Below are 24,793 nucleotides of genomic sequence, written 5' to 3' on the forward strand. Positions count from 1 at the left end.
TATTTTTATTTTATTTTATTAGTATTTTCCTCATATGTGTCAAATATATATTTTCTCATCTAAATGTCCACTGAGCTGTGAGCCAGGGGGCGGTAATGCACCTTAACATTGGTTGCCAACCAAGAAGAAGAAGAAGCTGTGAGCCAGGAGGGAGGGGGTGAGTAACTTAAATGTGCTGCTAGCATGTTAGCAGAGCGATGCTACTGTGAACTGAGGAGCTATTGTCTTGATGTGAGCTTCTACTCAGGGTTTGTTCTTCATGTTCAGAGCAGAAATGTTTTTGTTAAGAAACTGTCTGTTGTTTTTTTCCACACAATTTTAATTATAAGCTAGATATATTTCTACTAATGGGATTAGTTTACTAACAGGAACAAGGATGAGTCAGTTGGGCTTGTGAATCATGATTCACGAGTCAGTAAAGTGATTCTCGAGTATTGAACGATTCGTTCATGATTCGCGCATCACTAGTCCGTGCACAGTTGAGACTGCCCCCTGCTGTTAGCTCCTATGTCGTCGGCAGAAAGCAGACGGAGCAACTTGAAGTTAGCTTTCCATGCAAACTGACAAAAGTAGTACCGGGACACTGACTGCTAGTTTTTACACACTTCGATGGACACTGTTCAGGTTTGTGAGTCTTTTAAAGTGCTTGAGTTGACGTGAGCTAGCGTTAGCATGCAGCTGCTTTAACCAGGGCAGCGTCAGTTAGCTGCAAGGTGACCAACACGTCTCGCCGTTTGTAGAGGTACTTTTCGTTTATACCTGGTTGCGTGTCTTTGGTGCACAGAAAGCGATGGCTGGGTTTTCTCTGGACCTTGGACCGCTGAAGGAACCTTTGGGATTTATTCGTGTCCTCGAATGGGTAAGCACTGTCACAAACATGCCTTTGTACATTATTCATCCCAATCAGCGTGAAGTGTCGAATATTCGCTGCGATGTCTCCTAGGAGTCCATTTATCTATGTACCTGGTACCAGTAATAAAACTGGTAAGTTTTATAACAGCGACCTTACTCATTTTCCTCATGTTAACCTAGAACAGGGTGTCAGCTTTTATCACACCATAACACCTGATTATGTGTAGGACTGGGAAATCCCACTGTGGCACTCCCAGTGCGGCTGGTACCTGCTGTTGTTGAACCGTGGGGTGAATTTGATGTGGAGTGGCAGCTGCTTGGCTTGTGTTGGAACAAGCTGTAAATCTCACTTGTGTTTGAGCGAAACTGCCCTTTGGCTCTGAATAGACTGAATATGAAGGAAAGAAACACATTAGGATTGAGCCCTGTGTGCCTGCACATATGGTGGTGCTCTGTGTATTTTGAGCACCACCAAATCCACACGCGAACTTGTTTAAATGACTCTAAGGTCGGATCTGCTGATTTTTCCTGTCAGGAAATCAAGGTGAAAGTGTGTCAGTCGGTTCCATTTGAATGCACAGTAATGTTTGTTTCAACAACGTACAAAGAGCCAGCAGAATTATCCACTGTGCCAAAGTGTTGAGCCGCCCTGGTTTGTTGACAGACAGCAGCTGTCTCATAGCTGAGCATTTATAAATGGGTTTGTTTTGTTTCTTTGTTACAGCTGTTTAACACTGACCTGTGAATCATTATGTCTACAGGCAACAAATGAGCAAATAACCAAACTTACATTATATCTATAAACCCCTTTTTTCCTAACAGCTCGACACAAAAGCCCATAAATACAGTCTTGTATTTATTATTGACAATATTTTATTTGCTTGCCAGACATTCTAATCTGAAAGATGAAAAACAGCCTGGAAGAAGAGAAACAAAGCCTTGTACACCCATTCGTACATGTGCTGTCTAACATTTGAATAGTAAATTTGTGCATTGGAGGAAAACCTGAGGTTAAGTATCTCACCCAGCAAGCTTTGGCATTCAGAGCTGGCACTGGAGCCACCGGGAATCAAACCATCAACCTTGCAGTTAGTGGTTTACCTGCCCTTCCTCCTGAGCTACAGCTAGCAGAGATTTGGCTGTTTGTGCTGTGTTCAGAGCTGACGCTGTGTAGTTGGTTTGTAGTTGCATTTGTTTTACATATTTAAGGCAGACGGTCAACACCAGTGTGAACTCTTTGAAGTTAACACAGAGGACAGTTATTTGTGCTATTTGTTATTAGGGCTGTGCGATATGACCAAAGTCTCATATCCCGATATAAGACATCTGTCGTCCGATAACGATATAAATAACAAACATGTAACATTTTCTGTAAAGTCTGTGAATTTCGGGCAGCTCGACCTGCGTGAAGTGTTTCCAGCTGTGCGTCGTGTAGCTGGAGTCGAGTGTTTTAACCGATGCATGAAACAACACATTTTTAGACATAAGTTGTAACGGCGCCGTTTTCTTTCAAAGTTTGAGTCTGAGGTTTATTTTTTACCACCTGGCGGCTCTTTGTTGCTTCTCATCCGTAAACTCTCTGCATCTTTTACGTGATTCAGTTTATTTTGAAAAGTCTCAACAGGATCTTGAGCTTTATTGTGAAAGGTTTACGTGGAAAACAAACAAGCGGAGCCACATGATGGTTTTACCGTCGTTGTTGCTAACGACAACGCGTAAAAACAGGCGCTTGTCGTCCGTAGTGTGGTTATATTAAATCTAAGACAGAGAGAACTTTAAGAAATGACAGTGACATCAGAACATGAAAAAATATCGCCGTAAACAGTTTATTTTGCGACACCACGAAACAAACGATAGCGTGAAATGAAACGATAGACGTTTATATCGTTATATCGAACAGCCCTACCTACAATTACACCTGATATGTAGAATCGGACAATAATTACACCATCTGTGGATGGTTGTCTTAAAGACACGATTTATTTGGCTTTTTCTTTTCAAACTCTTTAGAATCAGTTACAGAGTGATACTGTGGCCGTCCATCCAAACCTAACCCTGCCGACCCCCCAGCATCACAGAGAGGTTATAACCAGGGCTGCACATAAGTGGTCCGCAGGTGCGCATGCGCTGTTTTTAGTTCCTGTATAAACGGCACTGTTTTTGTCCGCTAGAGTGGGATTCTCACGGCACATTCTGCAGCACATCTCTGTGCGTTCAGCATTTGTTTGAAGCCAGCTCACCCCCTGCAACCACTTTTCTGAGAATACGTGCTTCTTTTGTGGTTCGGACTCCTCCTGACATTTCTTTGGAGGTGGAGGAACACCAAAGTAATTGCTTAAAGGAGCTTCTTGACATCTTTAAGAGTTCTAAACAAATGTCTGTCCTCCTCCAGAAAATCCTATGTACGCAAACACGCGTTGCAACTTCTTATCTTGTGCGCGTTTTTTATTTTGACAGCGCATGCGCACCTGCGGACCACTTATGTGCAGCCCTGGTTATAAAGAGCGAGACAGCATGGCATGTTGACAGAAAGCGTATGCACAGTAACTAAGAATGTCTTCAGTAGATAAAGTAAATATTAGGGCTGCTACGATTCACTGACTAGATCGACACAAGTCTGTTAATGTAGCTGGATCTTATTGTTAACACTACTGGACATCTAAGATCCACGCCTTTGTTGGAAAGGTGGATGTATTCTGTGATAGGCGGAGTTCAGTCATTCAGGAGAGGTTCAGAGCAGGGCTGGGCGATATGAGAATAGAAATCTAATGTCACGATATTTCTTTGGCTGTATCACAGTACACGGGTCCGATTGTGGTTTCACACTCATAGTTTGTAAAGCAGCAACCTCATCAAGGACAGTTTTGCATTTATTATAAAAATGAGATGTACCAAAGCCGAGGGGAGATCTTACAACGTTTTTAAAAGCAACAGAAAATTGTTGTGTTGCAGATGGGTTAAACACACTACAACGATGTGTTGGAATAAGAGGTGTGAGATAAAAATATATCAAATGCAACAGGACAGTGATCAGAAAAAACAGCGTCACATATTTTCATGTTTAGGACCGGTAACCGTAGAGACAGCACAATATGTATGAGCCTGTTTAGGCCCCGACACAGACTGAGTCTTATCAGACTGATCTCTGGCCAGCAGACTGGAGGGACAACACACATCAATATTAAAATCTCCAATAATTCAGGTTTATCAAAGGTACGAGACCAGCTAAAAAGTGTGAAAAGTCTTGAACAAAGTCCTTGGGATATTACGGAGGTCTGTACACAGCTGCACCGAGTGTTGGGCGGGGATGCTTGCAGGGCAGCTTCTTCCTAAAACAGCCGCCACTCCACCACCACGCGCAGTCTTCCTCAGCATGTTAAGATATTCACAGTCCGAAGGTAAAAGCTGAATAAAACAGCTGGACTCACCGGCTCTCTGCCAGGTTCCCCTCACCAGCATCAGATCCAGGTCCCCGTTAGTGAAGAAGATTAGTGTTCGCGAGCGAGCATTAACAAGACTTCAGTGGCACCGAAGTGGCTGTCCGACCTGTCGGCCGTACTCCACCCGAGCCAAGACGGGTATTTAACGTGTTCTGTGGTGTGGGGAGACGTTCACATGCAGAGTTTGAGACGCTCTTCATTTGTAGTGGAAGAACTTGGTGGTGTTGCCACATCCTCCTTGATAAATGTAAATCACTGTTACTCTGTCCTTGGAGTCTTTCTGACAGCAAACAACAAGAGTGCTGACACTGTTTGATCTCCTGGATGAGGAGGTGGTGTGTGTTCATGTTTATGAGCATGTGTGTCTGTGAGGCTGTGAAGCAGTCCTGTGTGGCTGGAGCTTTGCCCTGTGCTTCCATGCAGGCTTTCACTGCTGAAAACCAGGCCTTTCACTAATAGATAGACCCAGCCTCAGGCCTGTGGCTCAGACTAGGGCTGCTCGATTATGGCAAAAATGATAATCACGATTATTTTCACTGAAATTGAGATCTCGATTATTTGACGATATTTATTTAACCCTTTAAGACCTACTATAGAACCAAGTCCGCCAGAGCTTATATTATTTTTTTTACATGTTGTAGTGCCATTTGTGGGAGCATTTCAAGTTGCTATACATCAATACAACTGTTATAGCCCATATTTTAATAATGTGTATGCATTAAGTCCATAGTAATTACATTAATTGCAAAAAGTGCAATAAACTACAAAAAAATTGAAAATCGTTTTTGTTTTTTTTTTTTACATATATTTCTACTTGGAGAAATTTAAGAGGTTTATCCCTCAAAACTTTAAATACAAAAAAGTTGCAAAAAATAGTTTACAACAACAGGAAATTTATTTTGAGTGTCTGCATAGTTTTATTTTGGAGATACAGCAATTTTTATATACTGCAGGAAAACAAAAAAACAATCCTATGATGCAAATTTGCAAAGAAAACAGCATGTGCATCAAAATAAACTATTTCCAGCTGTGCAATTTGAGTTCTAAGCATCCCAGCAACTATTCAGAAAAGTCAAACATGGCTTATAAAAACACCAGTATAGGCTTTTAAGGCCTACAAGTAAAAAACTACATTTTTCGCGAAAATGACGTCACTTCCTGTTTCGGGCAGGAAATGGCGACATGCGATAGTTCTCGCTGACGGCTGTTTCAATGTGGGAAGTGTTACGAAAAGCTGATCGGATCGGCAAAGCTTGTTTCTGGAATATTGTGTTTTTGTTCCTGCAAGAGCTTTTTATGCAATTTTTGCAAAGCTTTATGTGGAAGGAAACCGTGACCGAGGACAAGCTGATGGCATAAGATGTAAGTACAACTCCTCCGGTTTCATATGCAAAACAAATTATTGCGCTAGCTTACACGGTTCAGGTTCTACAGGGATTCAAAAATAGTTACACAAAACGGAGCATGCTGCTCTGACCGGCTTTAACAATAACAATGTATTGAATAATGACTTTAAAAAAAATATATATATATAAAATAGTGTGCAAATACTGATAACAGTGCAAATGTTTGCAATATAAAAAATTAATGAAAAATGTAAACATCTATGTTTAGTGATGTAGCAAAGTTTACACATTATGTCTACTTGATCCACGTCTGACTCCGCGAACCCATAATGTTTCCACACCACTGAAGTTGTTTTTTTTTAGCTCTCTTTTCAACCAACGGCAGTCACTCTCCTCTCCAAATAACTTCTGCTTAGCTTTCCGAGCTTCCCTCGGCGTGTTCGAAATGCAGAGCGGAGCAGCGCGAGAGTAAAGCATGAGGGAGGTGCTAATAATCGGCACAGTCATTTTTAATGATCTTTGAAAGCCCAGATCGTAATCGTGATTAAAATTCGATTAATTGAGCAGCCCTAGCTCAGACCCTTACTGACCATCTATATTTGTGTTGGCTTGTGAACAAAGCTTTTTATAAAATATCTCAAATATGCTTTCAGTCTGAAAAGTGTTACAGAAGCCTTGAAATGAACGTGTTCTCGTACATCCCACGGCCACTTTCAGTCTTTGCTTCCATGTACCATGGGACGGCTGCTGTCAGCCTTAGCCGTGTCCTTTCCATGTGGAGGAGTAGCAGCTCTATCTCAGTCCCCCCAAATGACTCAACTCCTCACCCTACTGCTAACGCAGAGTCCACTCCGCCTTTCAGAGACGGGCCACTTGTATCCGCAATGTCCTTCTAATAGTGTTAACAAAAGATGAACCTAGATGAACACATCGATGGCGTTTCTCAACAACGGTGAAGAATGGCTGCATAACGTTTAGGACGCCAAAATGTACCAGCATGGGGCATCAAATAACCCTGTACCAATGAGATTACACAACTAATAAGCCCGCCCCTTAGCGTGTTCACCACACTGTTAGCAACAGCCGGTTCATCACTACAGGCTCTGGGTCCTTTATAGTGGAGCCAGTGAGTCCACTGTTAGTTGCGAGGCCGTCACAGATGATTCTCCTTCTCCTTCCTTTCAAAGCCGTGGGTTCGGTAGTCTGGTGGGAAACAGTTGAGCGCCGAGTTTTTGGGCTGCAGGGGTTTGGCCGAGGGTCAGCCCGGTTAGCGATGCGTCAGTTAGCCTGTAAAGATAATGGCAGGCCCTGACCTCATTCTCTGCTTTAGATTACATTTAACTGGGTGATATGACCTAAAATTCATTCATTCATCTTTAGCTGGATGGCGATATACGATATATATCTCAATGTTTTTTAAAGCCATAAAGTAAGAACAAACGGAGTTCTTAGTCACACTGTGTCCCAGATGTCACACTTTTATTAACATACAGCGCAGATGTACAAGAAAACATTACTCAGAATGATCAGCATTTATTAAATAATAATGCTCCATAAATGAAGCAGTGCTGTTTTTGTGCATAACAAAAAGCTGTGCAGTCAAAATGTAAACTAACAGACGCTGAGCAGAATAACAAGCAGCTGCTCTGTTCCCAGGGTCTACTGCGTGATCCTCTCTGTAACCACCGCTGAACAGGAGCCGTTTATGGCCCTTATACACTCAGTACGTTAATATTACGCTGAAGCAGAGTACGTATCACTCCGCGAGGCTCCTCAGCAGCCGTAATGCTCCAACAATCCATCAAGCGCTGCGGCTCCGTAGCTCAGCAAAGCTAATGTCTAAACCTGAAAGGTTTCTGAGCGCAGTGTACCGCATAAAATCAGTTCGCGGTCAGTGAGCACAACCAGGATTCATACATAAGGCGCACCGTCGATTTTTGAGAAAATGAAAGGATTTTAGGCGTTAGCGCGGTTAGCTCGTTAACGCGTTGACGCCGTGCAGCCCCACGCACGGGGCGATCCGCGGTAACTCGTTAACAGAGATTTGCCCCATTAATGCAGTTAGGGCGTTAACGTCACGCTGCAGCACTAAATGTCCAACTGTTTTTCTTTTTACCGAGCAGCTCCTCTGAGGCAGCTGCCGTGTCCGTCCTGCCTGCAGGGGAAGCGAGGGGGGAGGTTCTGTTCAGTGAAGGAGAGGCGGAGTAACGCAGTGTAGAGACAAAAGAGAGGCAAACTTGCAGCTCCACAACTATAATTATAACGTAACATAGCTAGTAGCTTGCCTAACATAACGTAGCTTGCCTCCACCAGTGTGTGAATGTGAGAGTGAATGAATAGTGGCATTGTAAAGCGCTTTGGGTGCCTAGAAAAGCGCTATAAAAATCCAATCCATTATTATTATTATTATTATTATTATAGACTATATCGATATAAAGGATATTGTCACATCTCATCTAAAAATATATTGATATATTTAAAAAGTCAATATATCACCCAGCCCTACATTCAACCAGTCACTTGTTTGGCAGTGTGGGTGAGAAAGTAGAGTGAGTGTCCCCGCGGTGATCAAAAGCATAAAAAGCCTGTTGGAGGACATGAATTAGTCTAACATCCACTAGCTTAGCTTGTTCTGATAGTCCAAAGGTTCGTTTACGACCTGCTGAAATTGTCATTCAGAAGAAGTTGACGGCCACAGGAGTCAATTTGGACAGGTGACAGGGATGGAGGGGTGCAGGGGTGAAAGCAGAACTGTGCCTTCACGCCACGCTGTCCGACTTAGCTTTGAGGGTTTTCATTTGTTTTTGCTTCTGTTTGTTTGAGCCTTGTTCTACACTCAAGTCAAGACAGCAGCTGGGACCAAACTGGGAAGTGGTGGCTGTAGCTCAGGTGGTAGAGCAGGTCACATAGTGCTGTAACAGTAATGTAAACTGTTCTCTAATTTAACTGAATATCTGAGTGTTTTAGTTTGTGGTGGTTAGTGGAGTAAGAAATGAGTCCTGGAACATCTCTGCTTCCTACACAGCGGGCTGAGTGCTGTTTCATGGCATTGTGGGCCTTGGAGCTGCATTCCTCTGCATGGAAGATGTTACAATGACACCACTCAATGTCAGACTGCTGTTTATGCCACACCTTGTAAACATGAACGTGAGTTTGTCAGAGAGCCAGTGTTCGGGCTGTTTTTGCTAGCATGACCTGCGGGGTCTGATTTTAGGTGACCTTTGACATCTATCTCCTCGATATGCTACATACGAATGTAGGATTTTGTTTAAAGTGAAGTGTGGACAGGGGTCTGCCCCCAAGGCTTTATTTGGGGTGGGTCAAGCAAGGCTGAGATGAGCTGAGAAATGTAGTGGAGAACCTGATACACCTGAAAGATGAAACTCATTCCTGAAAATCCTCAGCCAGCCTAATGGCTGCCAAGTTCCTGCATCTGTGGTTGTGGAGTTTAACTCTGTGTCTATACTGCAGCACAGAGAGCCGTTCATTTCAAGGCTCTGCTCCTGTGTTGCAGCTCTTCTTTGCAGCTGTTGTGCTGAAGTGGATCTCAGTGATTTGGCAGATAAAGAAAATCGTGTCATTGGAGGAAGGATGTACTGGAAGGAGGACGAGTTTTTATATCATAAGGTGTTACAGTTTAATAGGTGATGTAGCACAAGTAAGAGTCAGTGAGCCTGCCTGTGGGATCACTATTATTTCAGTGCAAAGCTGCATTTGAACATATCTTGATGTAGGGTATGAAATAGAGCAGGGCGATATGGCCCAAAATATTGATCACGATATATATTTGAAAATTTGCAATAACGATATAACTGACGATATAATTGATGCGAGACAAAATACAACTCCACAACTTTACTAGCGCAAGAAACCCTTCCATTTATTTTCACTTAAACAAGCAGCTGTTTTTATGTGCATTAAAGCTTTATAAACATGTAACAGTGCAAATGCAAATTCCTTGCTGAAAGTTTAACCAAAAGGCATTTCCAGTAGAAATGGGCTGACATATCCTGAGCATAACCACATATAATATCCACTGAAGTTAAAAAGAGGTGCTTTGCAACATTAAACTGCAGTGTGCCAAATAAAAAAGTCAAATACGTATTTTTCGGACCATAAGGTGCACGGGATTATAAGACACATTAAGCGAAACAAAGCAGTCAGATAAGTCAAACTTTATTAAACTCATTCTTCGTGCTTCCTCCACTTCTGTACCATTGATTCATTAATACTGAATTCTCTCACAGCTGCTCTATTCCCATGGTGTTGCAGTATATTAATGACTAACCTGGTATTGTGGATGGATTATCTCAGTTATTCTCCTGACTGAAGTTTGGTCCGTTTACAGCATCCTGCCATGCGATTGCATTTGTCTCTAACCATCAGGAACCTTCACGTTAACTTTTATTGAGTGGAAAAGTGTTAGTGTTCGTCCTCCAGCTTCACTGTTTATGTTATGCTAACATAGCTGTGTCGCTAGCGGTCACGTAGCACATCATTATATACCAGCTAGCCCAACTTCAGTAACCCTACAAACGTCACTGCTGTTTAGTTTTCTGTCTTCATTTATGTTGGAAGTGATAGCAGAGCTGTACGTTTGAATTTGTTCATAAATCTCTCAGTCAGAACATGCTATATCATGCTTAGGTAACTAGCGAAATTAGCGAGCTAACTTCCTGCTAACTTCTAACTCCGTTAAATGTAATAAATTCTGTTTTCATGGATGCCTGGATGTTAAACTTCATAGTTACACCTGGTAAAGCAGCAACACTGATGATTTTATTACAGATGGAAGAATTTAAACAGTTTTTAACTCTCAGTGATGCTGCAGTGATCGTTTGACTTTGGGACCTGAAGCAGACAGTCTGGGACCCAGATTACTCCCAGATTGACGAGCACCTTAGTCCGACAAACACGGTAATAACGACGGCCCGCTTGCGTGTTCTACAAAAAATGTGCTTTGTTATGTATCTGACGGACGAAAGCTAAACCAGTTCCACACCACTGAAGTTGCAGCATTTTTACAAACCAGTTCTGGTTAATCTGTTTCACTAAACGATCTGCTTTCGCCCTTCTCATTCTCCGTCGCCGCCATGCTTTTTCCGCTATGTGCATATGAAAACAAAGGCACTGCGCATGCGCATTTTACCCATATTCTATCGCCATATTTCATTTTCTTATCATTGCCTAACGTTATACTGGTATTACCGTGAATGGTGTTATATGGCCCAGCCCTAGTATGAAACTAAACATGTAGTGCTTCATGTAGAAATTTGAACAATGTTGATAAAGTTTAGCTTGTAGGGTTCATGAACAAAAAGGCCCAGATCTCTGTAACATAGTGAAAAGTAACATTAGAAATAGTAGGAAGAATGATGTATTTTAGTAATATCTTGTGTTTTCTGTTACATTCTGCCAACTAGTCAGGTTAGAATTAAAACAAGTCTAAGTGTCCGGTATTCTTGATGCCACGATGTGACAGAGCACTCACTGCTGCTGCAGTGTGTGTCGGGTCATACGCTGCTCCTGGGTTTTATTGCAGAAATGCATCTTTTGTTTGTGTGGAGCTCATTACAAACTGTCAGAGAACAGGATGTATTTACATACAGACTAACAGGAGGTTAGTGCAGTGAGTCTTAAACATCCATGGTGGTGATATTGATCCATGTAATGCTGTTTGACAGTAACACAGTTTAATGGTGATGTTTTCATAGTGCAGTACTGCTACTTTCTCCTAAATATTCCTCCAGCACTCTCATTAACAGGAAATTGTTACTATAGAAATATTGTTTAGCAAATATATTATACAATAAAAGTAATAATATTGTACCATACTTCAGCCAGGAAGGAGTAGGAGGAGATGCAGAAGGCTGTGAGAAAATGATGAGATGGTTTAACTCAGTGGGTCGTGTTAAACTGGGAGGAAGATGTGCATCCATCCCTGTGTCCTCAGGGACCACAGCTGGTCCTTAACAACACATGTAGTGCTATGAAAATATGTTTTATGAATAAATGTTGACTTTGGTTGATGTCTCCTCCCATGTATCCTTATTGAACCAGATTGAAGTTCCTGTTTTTCAGATGAATGCCTCCCCCTGTGTGTGCCTGCTTCGCCTGACACATCTTTATGCCTGTTTTTCTGCCTTCAACAGGTCTTTTCAATCTTTGCCTTTGCCACCATCGGAGGTTACACTGGGACAACCCACCTCACAGTCAGCTGTCCCGACAGAGACGAACCTGTAGAGGCGTTTTTTTCCTACCCGTTCAGGTACTGAAGAGCACTGGCACTCTCCCAGTCTAGTTTCTGATGCAGTGTCCTGATAGGTCCAGTCCACACCTTTACCTCATTAGTGTAATGAATGGTACGATATGATCCACAAGCATAAACTCTGCTTTACAGATGTGTTTGAGGACTTACACAGACACAGAGGGACCACAGGTACAACTGTTTTACTAATGTGTCCGTCCAAAGCTGAATAAATGGTAATTACAGTTCAGCTTGATGAATTGGATCATTTTCTAACCTTTGTGTCCACACTAATGTCCAAAACTACTCCAACCACCCTGCTGCTCACTTACAAAACCTTAAACACACGTGTCCTGATACGCACAGATCACATTGGGGTTCGTGGTACCAGCTTCACAAAGACCCATAAATGTCCACCAACTGTAAAACAGTTTCCTCTCTATTCCTGCTCATTTGTGTTTTAAATAAAACAAACAATATAACCTGCTGGAACAAGTCAGTCAGTGCACAGCTGCAGACGGTTGTACATCACTGCAGGTCATCCTCTGGAGTCAGTATATGCTAATCTCTGCATAGTTTGAATATAGATCTAATCCAGGTGATGTGGAATAACACTGTGATGTTAGCCATTCTCTGGTAGTAGCAGGCTAACATGTGGACTTCTTTAAGTTTCTTCAGGACATGTCAGCTCTCATCTGAGAAGCTTCTTCAGTTCTAAGAGCGACTGGTGGAGAGGCCCACATTTAAGCCCTGGGACTTTCTACCAATGACCTTAATGACCTTAACCTTCTAGGACCTGGCGTCCACATATGTGGACATCATATTTTGGGTTGTCTAGACCAAAATACAGAGTTTTGCTCTACAAAGGCCTGATATCCACGTACGAGACGTTATACTGCCACTGTTCTATTAAAATGAACGTCCTCACATGTGCATTTCATTTTTCTCAGAAACAAAAATCAGGTAATCCTGTGTTCTTACATTCATCAGGTCCCAATCAGCACAAAGAGAAATGCTGTGGAAGAGTTTGGGTCTTAGGAGGTTATTGACTGATCCTGAAAACTTCACAATAGTTGATCAGTTTTTGTAGCAGCAGTTTATTTAAACCATATATGAAGTTCCATACTCTACTGTGTAAATGCTTTTAATTGTTAAATGTATGTTTTATAACAGAGGGGAGACGTGCATGTAATGTGGTCTGTGCATATCAGGGGGATTGGTGCACATGCATGGAGGTTCTGTAAGTGACAGGGATGCTCTGTGTAGGTTTACATGCTTGTATGCACAGAAAGATGTTTAAAAGAGGAAAAATGTTGGATTCATAAATCGTGTTTATATCTTTGTTTATGTTTGTAGGTCATCGTACGCATTCGTAACCCTTTTGAGGCATCACTTCTCTCAATAACACAGTTACATAATAATAAAGTGCATGTTGCAGTTAGGATGTAGAAGCCAGAAGAGTGTGTGCTACTTTTATTCTAGTAGTTCTGTTAGACACAGACAGGCACATGTAACATTAGGACTGTGATTCTATACCAGTGTGATCAGAATGAAATGGGAACAAATGGAAATGCTGTTGTGACACAAGAACAGATGTTAGAGTCGTCGTGGGGCAAATAATTGTTTGATCACCTGCTGAATTTGTAATCAGGCACATGGTCAAAGAGCTTGCAAAGAAAAGCGTCTGGACTTCTTTAAGTTACTTGAAGACGTTTCACCTCTCATCCGAGAAGCTTCTTCAGTTCTAAGGTCAAATGGTGGGGAGTCCCAGATTTAAACCCAGTGGGAGTTTCCCCCCACAGAGGGACAAAAGGACCCCCTGATGATCCTCTAATCGCCTGAGCCAAGGTGTGAAACTGGGTGTGGGTCCCAATCAGCCAGAGTTTCGGGTGAGTTCATTGTGAAACCTGGCCCCACCTTATCATGCGAATTCCTGAGGTCAGATGGCCCAGGATGTGAGTGGGCGTTAAGGCGTCTGGGGAGGGAACTCAAAACTGGATTATAGATGGCAGACAGTTGGTGTCGTAAACCCCGCCTCTGTTCAAAGATGGTCGCTCACAGTGGACATAGATGGCTTCTTTCACTCCTCTTTCAAACCATCTGTCCTCTCTGTCCAAAATGTGAACGTTGGCATCCTCGAAAGAGTGACCTTTGACCTTTAGATGCAGATGGACTGCTGAGTCTTGTCCCGTGGAGGTGGCTCTTCTATGTTGTGCCATGCGCTTGTGAAGTGTCTGTTTGGTCTCTCCAATGTAGAGGTCTGGGCATTCCTCACTGCACTGTACAGCATACACCACATTGTTAAGTCTGTGTTTTGGAGTTTTGTCTTTCGGGTGAACCAGTTTCTGTCTGAGCGTGTTGCTGGGTCTGAAATGCACCGGGATGTCATGCTTGGAGAAAACTCTCCTGAGTTTCTCTGATACACCGGCTACATAGGGGATGACAATGTTGTTGCGTCTGTCCTTCTTATCCTCCCTCGCTGGTGTCTGGTCTTCTTTTCTGTGCCTCTTTGCTGACTTTAAGAACGCCCAGTTAGGATAGCCGCACGTTTTAAGTGCTTCCTTTACATGTGTGTGTTCCTTCTTTTTTCCTTCAGGCTTAGAGGGAACATGTTCTGCCCGGTGGTGTAGGGTCCTAATTACTCCAAGTTTGTGTTCCAGAGGGTGATGGGAGTCAAACAGGAGGTACTGGTCCGTGTGTGTGGGCTTCCGGTAAACTTCGATGTTGAGGTTGCCGTTCTCTTCAATGTGCACAGCGCAGTCCAGGAACGGCAAACAGTCGTCCTTTGTGTCTTCCCTGGTGAACTTGATGTTTTTATCCACAGAGTTAATGTGCGCAGTGAAGAGACCAAACAGCCACTTCACAAGCGCATGGCACAACATAGAAGAGCCACCTCCACAGGACAAGACTCAGCAGTCCATCTGCATCTAAAGGTCAAAGGTCACTCTTTCGAGGATGCCAATGTTCACATTTTGGACAGAGAGGACAGATGGTTTGAAAGAGGAGTGAAAGAAGCATCTATGTCCACTGTGAGCGACCATCTTTGAACAGAGGCGGGGGTTTACGACACCAACTCTCTGCCATCTATAATCCAGTTTTGAGATCCCTCCCCAGACGCCTGAACGCCCACTCACATCCTGGGCCATCTGACCTCAGGAAATCACATGATAAGGTGGGGCCAGGTTTCACAATGAGCTCACCCGAAACCCTGGCTGATTGAGACCCACACCTAGTTTCACACCTTGGCTCAGGCGATTAGAGGATCATCAGGAGGTCCTTTGGTCCCTCTGTGGGGGGGAAACTCCCACTAGGTTTAAATCTGGGACTCCCCATCATTTGACCTTAGAACTGAAGAAGCTTCTCGGATGAGAGGTGAAACGTCTTCAAGCAACTTCAAGAAGTCCAGACGCTTTTCTTTGCAAGCTCCTTTGACTACGATGACCTGGATGACTGAGAACCTTCACAGACAATCAGGCACATGGTTGACTCCCTGGGTTATTACCTCCTGGGCTGCTCCTTCATCTCTGCTTCATGCAGCAGCTCTGTGAAGGATGCAACACTTGGTCCACCCATCTGTATCTGGCCTTGCAGCCTGTACCCCAGGCACTCAGTGGGCACTCAGTGGGCACTCAGTGGGCACTGAGCCTGCTGCTGTCCTTCAGTGCCCAGCTGGTGGCGCTCAGCTTACCCAGCTAGATGTCCGCCGGGCAGGAGTGGACGGCTTTGGCCTTGCACCGGTGGACAATTGCTAGCGTTTCCATGGCAATATTGTTTGTGACTCTATTTGTCACGGGGCTTTCTGCACATACCACTGGTGGGTCCACTGCCACAGATCACTGCTGTGACCCTGTCAGCCAGGGGAGGAGCCACACAGCTGTATCACATCAACCTCCTTAAAGGATGGAGAGAGGCTGTGATGAGTCGGGCTCCCCTCCCTCCATTGACCGTCTCACACAGCTGTGTTCTCCCCTCTGCGTGGCTGCACCTCGTAGAGCCTTTTGTTACGCACCCTGTGACGGTGTGTTCATGACCCTGAACACAAAAGAAAGATGGTGCAGAAAGAAATGGCTGAAATGCTGAAGATGGAAGTAATAGACGAGTCTCACATCACCTTCCTTCACTACATAGTCCTCGTAGTGAAGGAAGTGTTGACTACTGCAGGGTACATGAAGGATCAGTGTCCTATGCCCCAGGTTGGGCACTGCACTGTTTTTCTGCTGGCAGATTGCCGTGTCTCCAGAAGGGAAAAGCGTCCTTCTCCTCTCCGTACAGCTTGGTTCGTCACGTGTGTTCGACTTTTTCAGAGCCCCGGCCACTGCAGTGCCACGTGGCCACGCAGGAGCACCTGCAGATGGATAAAACGGCAGCCATCATATCCTGCCAGCATCCCAAGGTGCCACGGTTCTTTTGGGCTAGCTGGTTACTACCACCAGTTTGTGCTGAACTTTGCAGACCTGACCAAAAGGGTGGCCCAGATCTGGTCTAGTGGACGGAGCAGTGCCACAGGCAAAGAAGGCCCTCTGTGGGGAAGCCCTGCTTCCCTCCCATTCATTCTGCAGACGGACACCTTGAACAGAGCCTGGGGGCCATTTTGTCCCAGCAGGTAGGGTGGACCGCTCTGTCATTTACATCAGCTGGAGCCTGTCAGAGTGGGTGCAGCACCATTGAGTTGGAGGAGACTCCGCCTGTGTTACCGCCCAGGCTGCCCATTCAGCAGGGAATGAAACCTGTGTTTTTAACTCAGTGGGGGATTTTCAGATGATCATAACCAGGGATGTGAACCATGAGGCCAACAGAGACCAGCGAGGCACTGTGGGCTGCTTTGGGAAAGGGCACATACGTTTTCAACTTGTAACTGTATTTTTATAGGTTTATAGTAGGGCAGGGCGATGTGGCCTAAAGTCCATACCGTGGGCTAATTTGAAGCATGTGCCGTAATGATATCTATCACCATATGTTCTTGTCTTCTGTACAGCGCTCCCTCGCTATAATGTGGTTCACCTTTCGCTGTTTCGCCTTTTTTTTCCTGCATGCTGATATTTGGGGTTTTTTACAGCTTATTGTGTTCTGCGTCCCGATTGGCTGTAGACCATTGTCAATCAATCGCGTGCCGTGTCTCCTGTACAGGACAGGATGCGTTCAGCTTGTCAAACGTAAATCTTCAATCCTAGCAGTGTGACTCTGAAGTGCTGCACTGTATGTTTGTACGTTTTCTCCCCAACAAACAACAATGTTGACGAATCGTTTCGCACCGTCGTAGGCTCCAGCGGGTGCCTTTGGTGTCATTCTATAACACTGGACTTCTACGAAGGTTTGAACTGTGAGAGTTTAGAGAGAAGAGTGTGAAAATGTTCCTGCCTGTCTGAGAAAAGAGTATAACGTGTGCAGTGACGGGTTTTACAGCCTTTAAACATCTATAATAATTGTAAAAAATAAAGTTGGCTACTTCGTGGATTTCACCTATCGCGGGTTCTTTTTAGAACGTAACTCCTGCAATAAACGAGGGACCGCTGTATTTCATATTTTCCGCACTTAAAATCCTTTAATCTTCTCAAAAATCGTCAGCGCGCCTTATGTATGAATCCTGGTTGTGGTTACTGACCTCGAACCGATTTTATGTGCTACACAGCGCTCAGAAACCTGTCACTAAATGTTTAAGTGCGACTTTGCTAAGCTACGACGCCGCACAGCCTGATGGATTGTTGGAGCATTACGGCTGCCGTAGTCAGGAGCCTCGCAGAGTGATCTGGGTCCTAAACTCCCTCCGCTTCAGGTCCCAAAGCCAAACGAACACTGAGAGTTAAAAACGGTCTAAATTCTTCCATCTGTAATAAAATGATCAGCGTTGCTGCTTTACCAGGTGTAACTATGAAGTTTAACATCCATGAAAACAGGATTTATTACATTTAACAGAGTTAGAAGTTAGCAGGAAGTTAGCTCGCTAGCTTCCACCTAAACATGCTGCGTTCTCTATGCTGTTTAATTATTCATTTCAACAAAGAGCTTTCATTTCTTAGCCTGTTCATCCCAAGCAGACACAGTGGAGGACTATTGGCACAATGTAGCATATCACATCAGGAGAGTTTCCATTTGTTTCCTCATTTAAAAAGAACAAGAGGGGCCACACTTACAGATGTTGCACAGATGACAAAGTCCTTGTAAGAACGCCGTCAGTTTCCAAATTCCAGTCCCTGTAAACTGTGTAATGGAGTGGAGCTGAAGGCTTACTCTGAGTCTCTTTTGATGAATCCTTTCTTTCCTCTTGCATTCCTTGGATAGAAGAGTAACTCAGGTGAGCAGCTGTGTTCTCTGAAGTCAAATAATAAAACCAGATGTGTTGGGAGCAGCGGGTGAATCTGCCTTCTTTCTCTAATTTCCTCAGGTTGGCAATGAAACCGTATTGTCCACCACTGTGTAACGGCTCGTGCACTCAGACCTATCTGCAGGGCGACTTCTCCTCTTCAGCACAGTTCTTTGTGTGTGTTGGTGTGTTTGCCTTCCTTTATTGCACCGCCACACTCATAGTCTACCTGGGCTACCGGAGCGTCTACCTGCAGACCAGCCGTGGTCCCGTCATAGTGAGTACACGTTTTGTAGAGCAGTGAGTATGTGGGTGCTACAGACGGAAGGTTTACTGCATGGTAACAAGACGACCAGTGTTACTGGCTTCATCTTGGAGTGGGTTTAATGGCTGATGGGTGTAAGCATCGGAGAAAGCTTTGTCCTCCTTTATGCTGTTTAAGTAAAAATGGTCACATCCTATAATCTGCAAATGTAACTCCACATCAGTGTGTCATTGAAAACTATACATGCATACATTGGTGAGCATTTGTGTTTGATAGGACCTGCTGCTGACCGCTGCCTTTGCCTTCCTCTGGCTCGTGTCCTCCTCGGCCTGGGGCAAAGGCCTGACCGACGTTAAATATGCCACTGACCCCAACCGCCTGGTGCAGTTGTGTACCAGCTGTAAAGCAGGAGAGTTTCCTTCCATGGGCAGGCTCAACGCCTCTGTGGTAAGTGTTGCTTACAAAGGCTTACATCGATAATATCAGTGATAGGGCTACGTTTACGGCAAACATGTAAAAAGCAGATGAAATCAGCATGTTCTTGTAAGAATATGAAGCAAAAATACGTCTGTTTTTGTACGTGAGGCTTTGCTCAACTAATGCTGATGTCGAAACATGTGCAACAAGCTGTTTGTTAAATAAGTCGTTGCTGGTGCAGTAGGATGCATCGTGTACTGAATAACTGTAAGTCATGAACTCGTTCTCAACAGTCACAAATGTAACTCAACATAGCTCATATTTTTCTAGAAATATGCAGGTGCTGTATTCATTTGAAGACTGGTCTTTGTAAGGGGACTGATGCTTGTTTGTGTTATTGAACACGATGTTAGTTTTAGAAAAAAATAGTACTGAACAAAGACAAGCTTCAGATTGTGACTCTTACAGTACCATAGATCTGTGGAACAACAAACTCTCACAGTTTTTCTGGTTTGGATTTTGTAAGGCGCTCTGAGTAGGAGGCCATTCAGACCTTTAGATGGTTTGTTACAGCCTAGTGGACCAGGTCCAGTCACTGATGCTTCTTATAATTCATGTAACGTTTATACACAGGAAGAATGAACAGACAGAAAACACAATGAAGCAAGAAACTCTGGGTAGGCAGGTGTTACACAAAGACAAGGGAATGAAACCAAAGGTGCACGCGGACTGTGCACGCGGACTGTGCACGCGGACTGTGCACGCGGACTGTGCACGCGGACTGTGCACGACGCAGTCCTGAACAAACAGGCCAGGTTACAGTTTAGCTGGATGTTCCTAACAAACTGTTTGAAAAACCACTCAAAAATGCACATTTATCACATAGGGGAGAGACTTTACCAAAGGTTTCATTGAGTTTTGTCTTCGAGTAATGGAGTCTATGCAGAGCCTTAAACTGAATGAGCCTATACCTGGAGAGGCTCAGCACTGGCTCAGGCCCCTGTGGGAGGGCTGCATTAACCAGCACAGTCTTTGACAAACTGAGAGATCAGATGTTTAGATTTTGGTTGCTTCAAAAAATAGAAATAGAAATAGAAACTATGATTTTTAGGTCCAGCGTTAAGATCAGGGATGCACCCCCACATAAAATGTCTAATTTGATGATAACAAAAATGCGTCAGCTCAGAGGACCCAGCTTTCTTAGAGTCCCAGGGTGGGGTGCTTGAAGGTGCTCCACCCGGGGACTCTGTCGTCCTACTGGGTAGACTTCAACACTCATGTGGGCAACGACAGTTAGACCTTTAGGGTGAGACTGGGAGGAACGGCCAGCCTGACCTGAACCAGGGCGGTGTTCTGTTTCTGGACTAGTGTGCAAACCGCAGTTTGTCCATAACAAACACCATGTTTGACCGTAAGGCGGTCCCTAAGTGCACACGGCTCCAGGACACCCCAGATTTATACGTTCTGGACACTGGAGTGCAGAGAGGGGCTGAGCTGTCAGCTGATGACCACCTGCTGATGAGTTAGATCAGGTGGAAATTTCTATTTGCAACTTTACATAAATTTGGTTTTGGATCCTCTTTCATAAACTGGTTAAAAAGATTATATAATTCCCCAACAGCTTGTGTCAGAACAAATGACCAGACATCCTCCAGCTTCTGTCTCTTGAGGGGCACCTGGCAGGGATGCCCACTCTCCCCTTCACTGTTTGCAATTTTTATTGAACCACTAGCAGCAGCAATTAGACAGAATTCAGTAATTAAGGGCATAAAATGCAAGAACGTGGAACATAAAATCAGCCTTTATGCGGATGATGTGTTACTCTTTCTCCAAAACTCACAAACCAATATCTCTGGGGTGATTGAATTGATAAACTCTTTTGCAAGAATATCAGATTACTCAATTAACTGGTCAAAATCTACAGTTCTACCGATTAATTGCTCCCTTCCATAATTCTTCTTCTACACCACTGCAATCGGGAAATATAAAATATTTAGGTATTTATGTTTCTCCCAAGCTTGCAGATCTAACTAAATTAAACCATATCCCACTTTTAAAGAAGGTAGAAGATGATCTGGCTAGGTGGAAATGTCTACCCATATCACTCATGGGAAGGGTTGCCGCTATAAAAATGATGGTCTTACCAAAAATAAATTATTTATTCTCAATGATCCCAACTAAACCGCCACAAGATTGGTTCAGATCTCTAGATTCATGTATGTCCAAATTCCTTTGGAAAAATAAACCCCCACGTATAAGCTTAAAAACACTACAAAAGACCAAGGATAAAGGAGGACTAGAACTGCCTAACTTTCAGCACTACTTCTTAGCCAACAGGCTTCAGTTTATCTCAGGATGGCTAAAACATACCCTCTTAGATGAACCTTGGCTAGATGTAGAACAAGCACTTTGCAATAATCTAGAGATCTCAGACCTACCATTTGAACTAACGAAGCGACGTTTGATGCCGAGGTGAATGTGATAGCTGAGAACAGGAACCATGCACCTGCTAAAGGTCACATCTCTATATGAACTTCTTTCATAGTGGGAAACATCCAGCAGCCTTTCTGTTATTGAAATACTTTGTGGGATATAAAGCTGACCACAGTAACGCTGTGCTGCTATAGTTGGGTTACATAAAGGGTAGCACAGAATATGGAGACATGATGCTCATGATCCAGCTTCATATCAGCTGCTGTGCTGTTAGCTCAGCCAACCAGGAGAACTCCTGAAGCGTGTTTGCATCTTTGTTTAAATGAAGTTGTGTAAGATCAGTAAACCTCAGAGCAGCAGCAGGGTCAGCTGATCACAGCTGTTCAGGTTTAAATGTAAAGTCAGCTTCTGTCCGTTCACTATCAGTAAAACTGAAACAGCTTATGTTCCCCTGCACCAGTTTACTATATCAATATAAAGGTTCAGCTGGCTTTGCTGATAGAAACGTCTTCAAACAAGCTGCTTTGGACTTTTTCACTCACTCGAGTAAAGAAGTATTTCATGTGTTATGTTTAAAACCATTTAAGTACAGTTGGACCTCTGCATAGGACTAGGCTGCAGCAGAAGTTAACTCCAAACAACGACGCGTTCTCTTTAAATATTGTGTGAATGAGTGCGTTGAAGGTGTAGTTACTGAGGCCAGAGGAGCGCTCAGTCATCTTTGTTTTAAGGTAACAGTTTAGCTCACGGCTCTTTTGAAATGTGGCAGAATTGTTTTTCTGTCTACTTTTTGTCATGTTTTACATTTTAATGTCATCACTTGTGTTTTCATGTGTTTCTGCAGATTTTTGGCTTTCTGAACCTGATCCTGTGGGCAGGTAACTGCTGGTTCATTTACAAGGAGACTCCGTTCCACAAGGTTCCTGCCCCCCCCACCACCATGCAGGAAGGCGGAGCCCCGGGACCCTAATCATGTAGTTAGGGTTCCCCAGCACAGCCATGCACCCTTAAAGAAAAGCTTGATGTCCCACACTGATGTAGAGAAATCCCCCCAGTGAAACACTGGTCTTTAGCAGCCCCCTCCAGCTTTAGCGTGTCCGAACCCTCAGCTCACATTCACAGGTGGCAGCTCCCAGCAGGGCCCCTCAACATTTGTTCTGGCTCTGGAGATTCAGCACTGCAGCTCCTGTTGCATGCTGCTTGAAACAGTCACACTACAGTCTGCTGTGTTTGAAACACTCGCATGTTTGTGAAGGCTTGTAACACTCCAGGCTGGTTACACACTGACTCCAGGAGCTTTTCAGGACACACTGTGTTTGCTTCCTGTTTCATTGCAGTACTATTATACTACACTGTACTTTAAATGTCTCCATGTAACACTAGTAACATTATTTATGTTTGACTCTGATTTTTCATTGTGCAGCAGCAGTGTAATTACAGCGCACTGATTAGACTGTTTGTGTTGTTGATGCTGTATTTGTGTTTATGCCAAAGGAGAAAAAGCCGTGACTGAAATATGTTCTGTCTCATTCATTCGTATCACTGGGGTGAGCTCGTATTAGTGAAACACTGGCACACATATCTTATGAACTCATTTCATTAAAACATCCTCTCATATCAAACAGTGTGGAGAGAGTCAACAAACAGCTAACAGATCATCTGCTTATTGAAGAGTTTCAGTCAGGTTTCAGAGCTCATCACAGCACAGAAACAGCTTTAGTGAAGGTTACAAACGATCTTCTCTGACAGTGGACTCATCTCTGTGCTTGTCCTGCTGGACCTCAGTGCAGCGTTCCATACTGTCGACCATAATATCCTATTAGAGCGATTACAGCATGAATTAAGTGCAGCAGTTTCATTTATTCCTGACAATGGGAGTCCTCGTCACATGCTGAGCTGCACTGCTGGGACCAGTTCCTTTCCCCTGTGGCAGCATCAGCTCACTCAGAGACGTCCATTCATTCTTCCTCTTCTTCTTCTTCTTCTTCTTATCGGGGTCATGGAGGGTGGAGCCTCTGAGCTACCACAGGGCGAGAGGCCCATGGACTGATTGCAAATATGATGCAGGGTTAACACACAGAGACAGCCTAACCCCACTAACTCCACCTGACTGGAAGGAAGGTGCAGTACCTGGTAATAACCCACACAAACACAGTGAGAACATGAAGTCCACACACACTGGTGGGTGGTGGAGTCGAGCTGGAACAGTGCTGAGCGTTTGAAGGCGTAGCGCACGGTTTCATTCCTGTGCAGATGATATTCAGCTTTATGTATCTGTGAGGTCACATACCACACCAGTCAGGTAGACCTGGATGGACTCTAACTTTCTGCTTCTAACTTCAGATCAAACGGAGGTTTTTGGAGAAACATGGTACCTGTCAGATGCTCGCTCTGGCCTCCAGCAGCGATGGTCCAATCAAGCTGTCATGTGAAAAGGTTGATTCCTCAGCACAGTCCTGTTTGGCACCATGTGAAGCTTGAAACAAACTCCTTCATCAGCTCTGCACTCAGAGCTAAACTGGCAGCTTCTCTGTAACGTGTGACAGCATTTCTCCCTGAGCTGCTCTTTGTGTCTGTTTGATCAATAAACATGCTCTCTGCTTCTGGCCATTTGTAAACATAATGAATAAAAATGTAGAATAATGAACCACACACTCTTTTAATAGGTTGGGAGTGTGCCTGTGCTGTGAGGCCCTGCCTCCCTGTGCTTATGTGCAGGTGCATGATTATTATAACTTATGTTATAATAAAACTCTAGGGCTAGAGTTGCTCATGCACTGCTGAAACAATAACACTTTGTGTATTTGTTTTTGATTTAGGAGCAGGCAGAACATCCTCGTTGCTTCCATGACTCCCAGTATGTCACAGACTGGTTCACCAAAGATCTGACCCATGATTCACTTCCTTAGACCACTGAATCAGGCACAGAAGCAGCGATGCACCAAATGGAGCCGGGACATCACTGATCACGTGCCCTGCTCGTCTAGACAAACCAGGCCTAGGCGCAGTGTGCAACGACCAGCACTAGCCTGTAACAGTGTGCATATGAAAGCACTATATAGCACTGCTTTGTTCCATTTTTGCACTATGTCTAAGATTAGAAACATCCTGTCTTTCAAATGATTCTTTCACAAACAAAAAGCTTTTTTTTGTGGCCTCCAGTTGGCTCAGAGGTCGTCATAGTGTTTGTCAGCAGGTGGATATAAGCGGAGGTACTTCTGCCTGCTTTGGTTACTCACATTTTAGCACATCTTTGCTCATCCTCTGGTCTGTGCATCAGTTCAGGGCTTCCCGGTGCTTCATGATGTCGTCTGTTCGTATCCACGTTTGTATTTCAGGTGTTGACGCCACCTGTAAGTTCTATTAAAAGATCCTCCAAGCAGCCTGTGCTGCTGCAGAAGCTCCACTCTTTATTAATCCCAGAGGAAATCCTGCTGTCTCAGTAAGAACAGTAAACATCCCCGTATATTACACAAGTATATTACAGTGCTA

General features: G+C 44.0%; 1 protein-coding gene across 3 annotated transcripts; it reads left to right on the forward strand.

Annotated features, from left to right (window-relative positions):
- Positions 1-444: 444 nt before the first annotated feature.
- Positions 445-23,948, forward strand: sypl2a (synaptophysin-like 2a). Of its 3 annotated transcripts, XM_040028888.1 has the most exons (6): positions 454-624; positions 785-859; positions 11,791-11,906; positions 18,268-18,463; positions 18,728-18,898; positions 22,146-23,948. In XM_040028888.1, exons 1-6 carry the CDS (start codon positions 610-612, stop codon positions 22,269-22,271), a joined length of 699 nt encoding a protein of 232 aa, XP_039884822.1. In that variant the 5' UTR covers positions 454-609; the 3' UTR covers positions 22,272-23,948. The 3 variants fall into 3 exon arrangements, with proteins under 3 accessions (XP_039884840.1, XP_039884822.1, XP_039884832.1); XM_040028906.1 differs by lacking the exon at positions 785-859 and having other exon boundaries at positions 445-624; XM_040028898.1 differs by lacking the exons at positions 454-624; positions 785-859 and adding an exon at positions 921-984.
- Positions 23,949-24,793: the final 845 nt, after the last annotated feature.

This window comes from Simochromis diagramma, unplaced genomic scaffold, assembly GCF_900408965.1.
Source record: "Simochromis diagramma unplaced genomic scaffold, fSimDia1.1 OVJJ01000352.1, whole genome shotgun sequence".
Classification (NCBI taxonomy): domain Eukaryota; kingdom Metazoa; phylum Chordata; class Actinopteri; order Cichliformes; family Cichlidae; genus Simochromis; species Simochromis diagramma.

Excerpts from the sequence above, each read along its gene's own strand:
- sypl2a (XM_040028888.1), top strand. Across the intron at positions 860-11,790 it reads TTATTCGTGTCCTCGAATGG|GTCTTTTCAATCTTTGCCTT; the intron begins GTAAGCACTGTC and ends TGCCTTCAACAG. Across the intron at positions 18,464-18,727 it reads CCAGCCGTGGTCCCGTCATA|GACCTGCTGCTGACCGCTGC; the intron begins GTGAGTACACGT and ends TGTGTTTGATAG.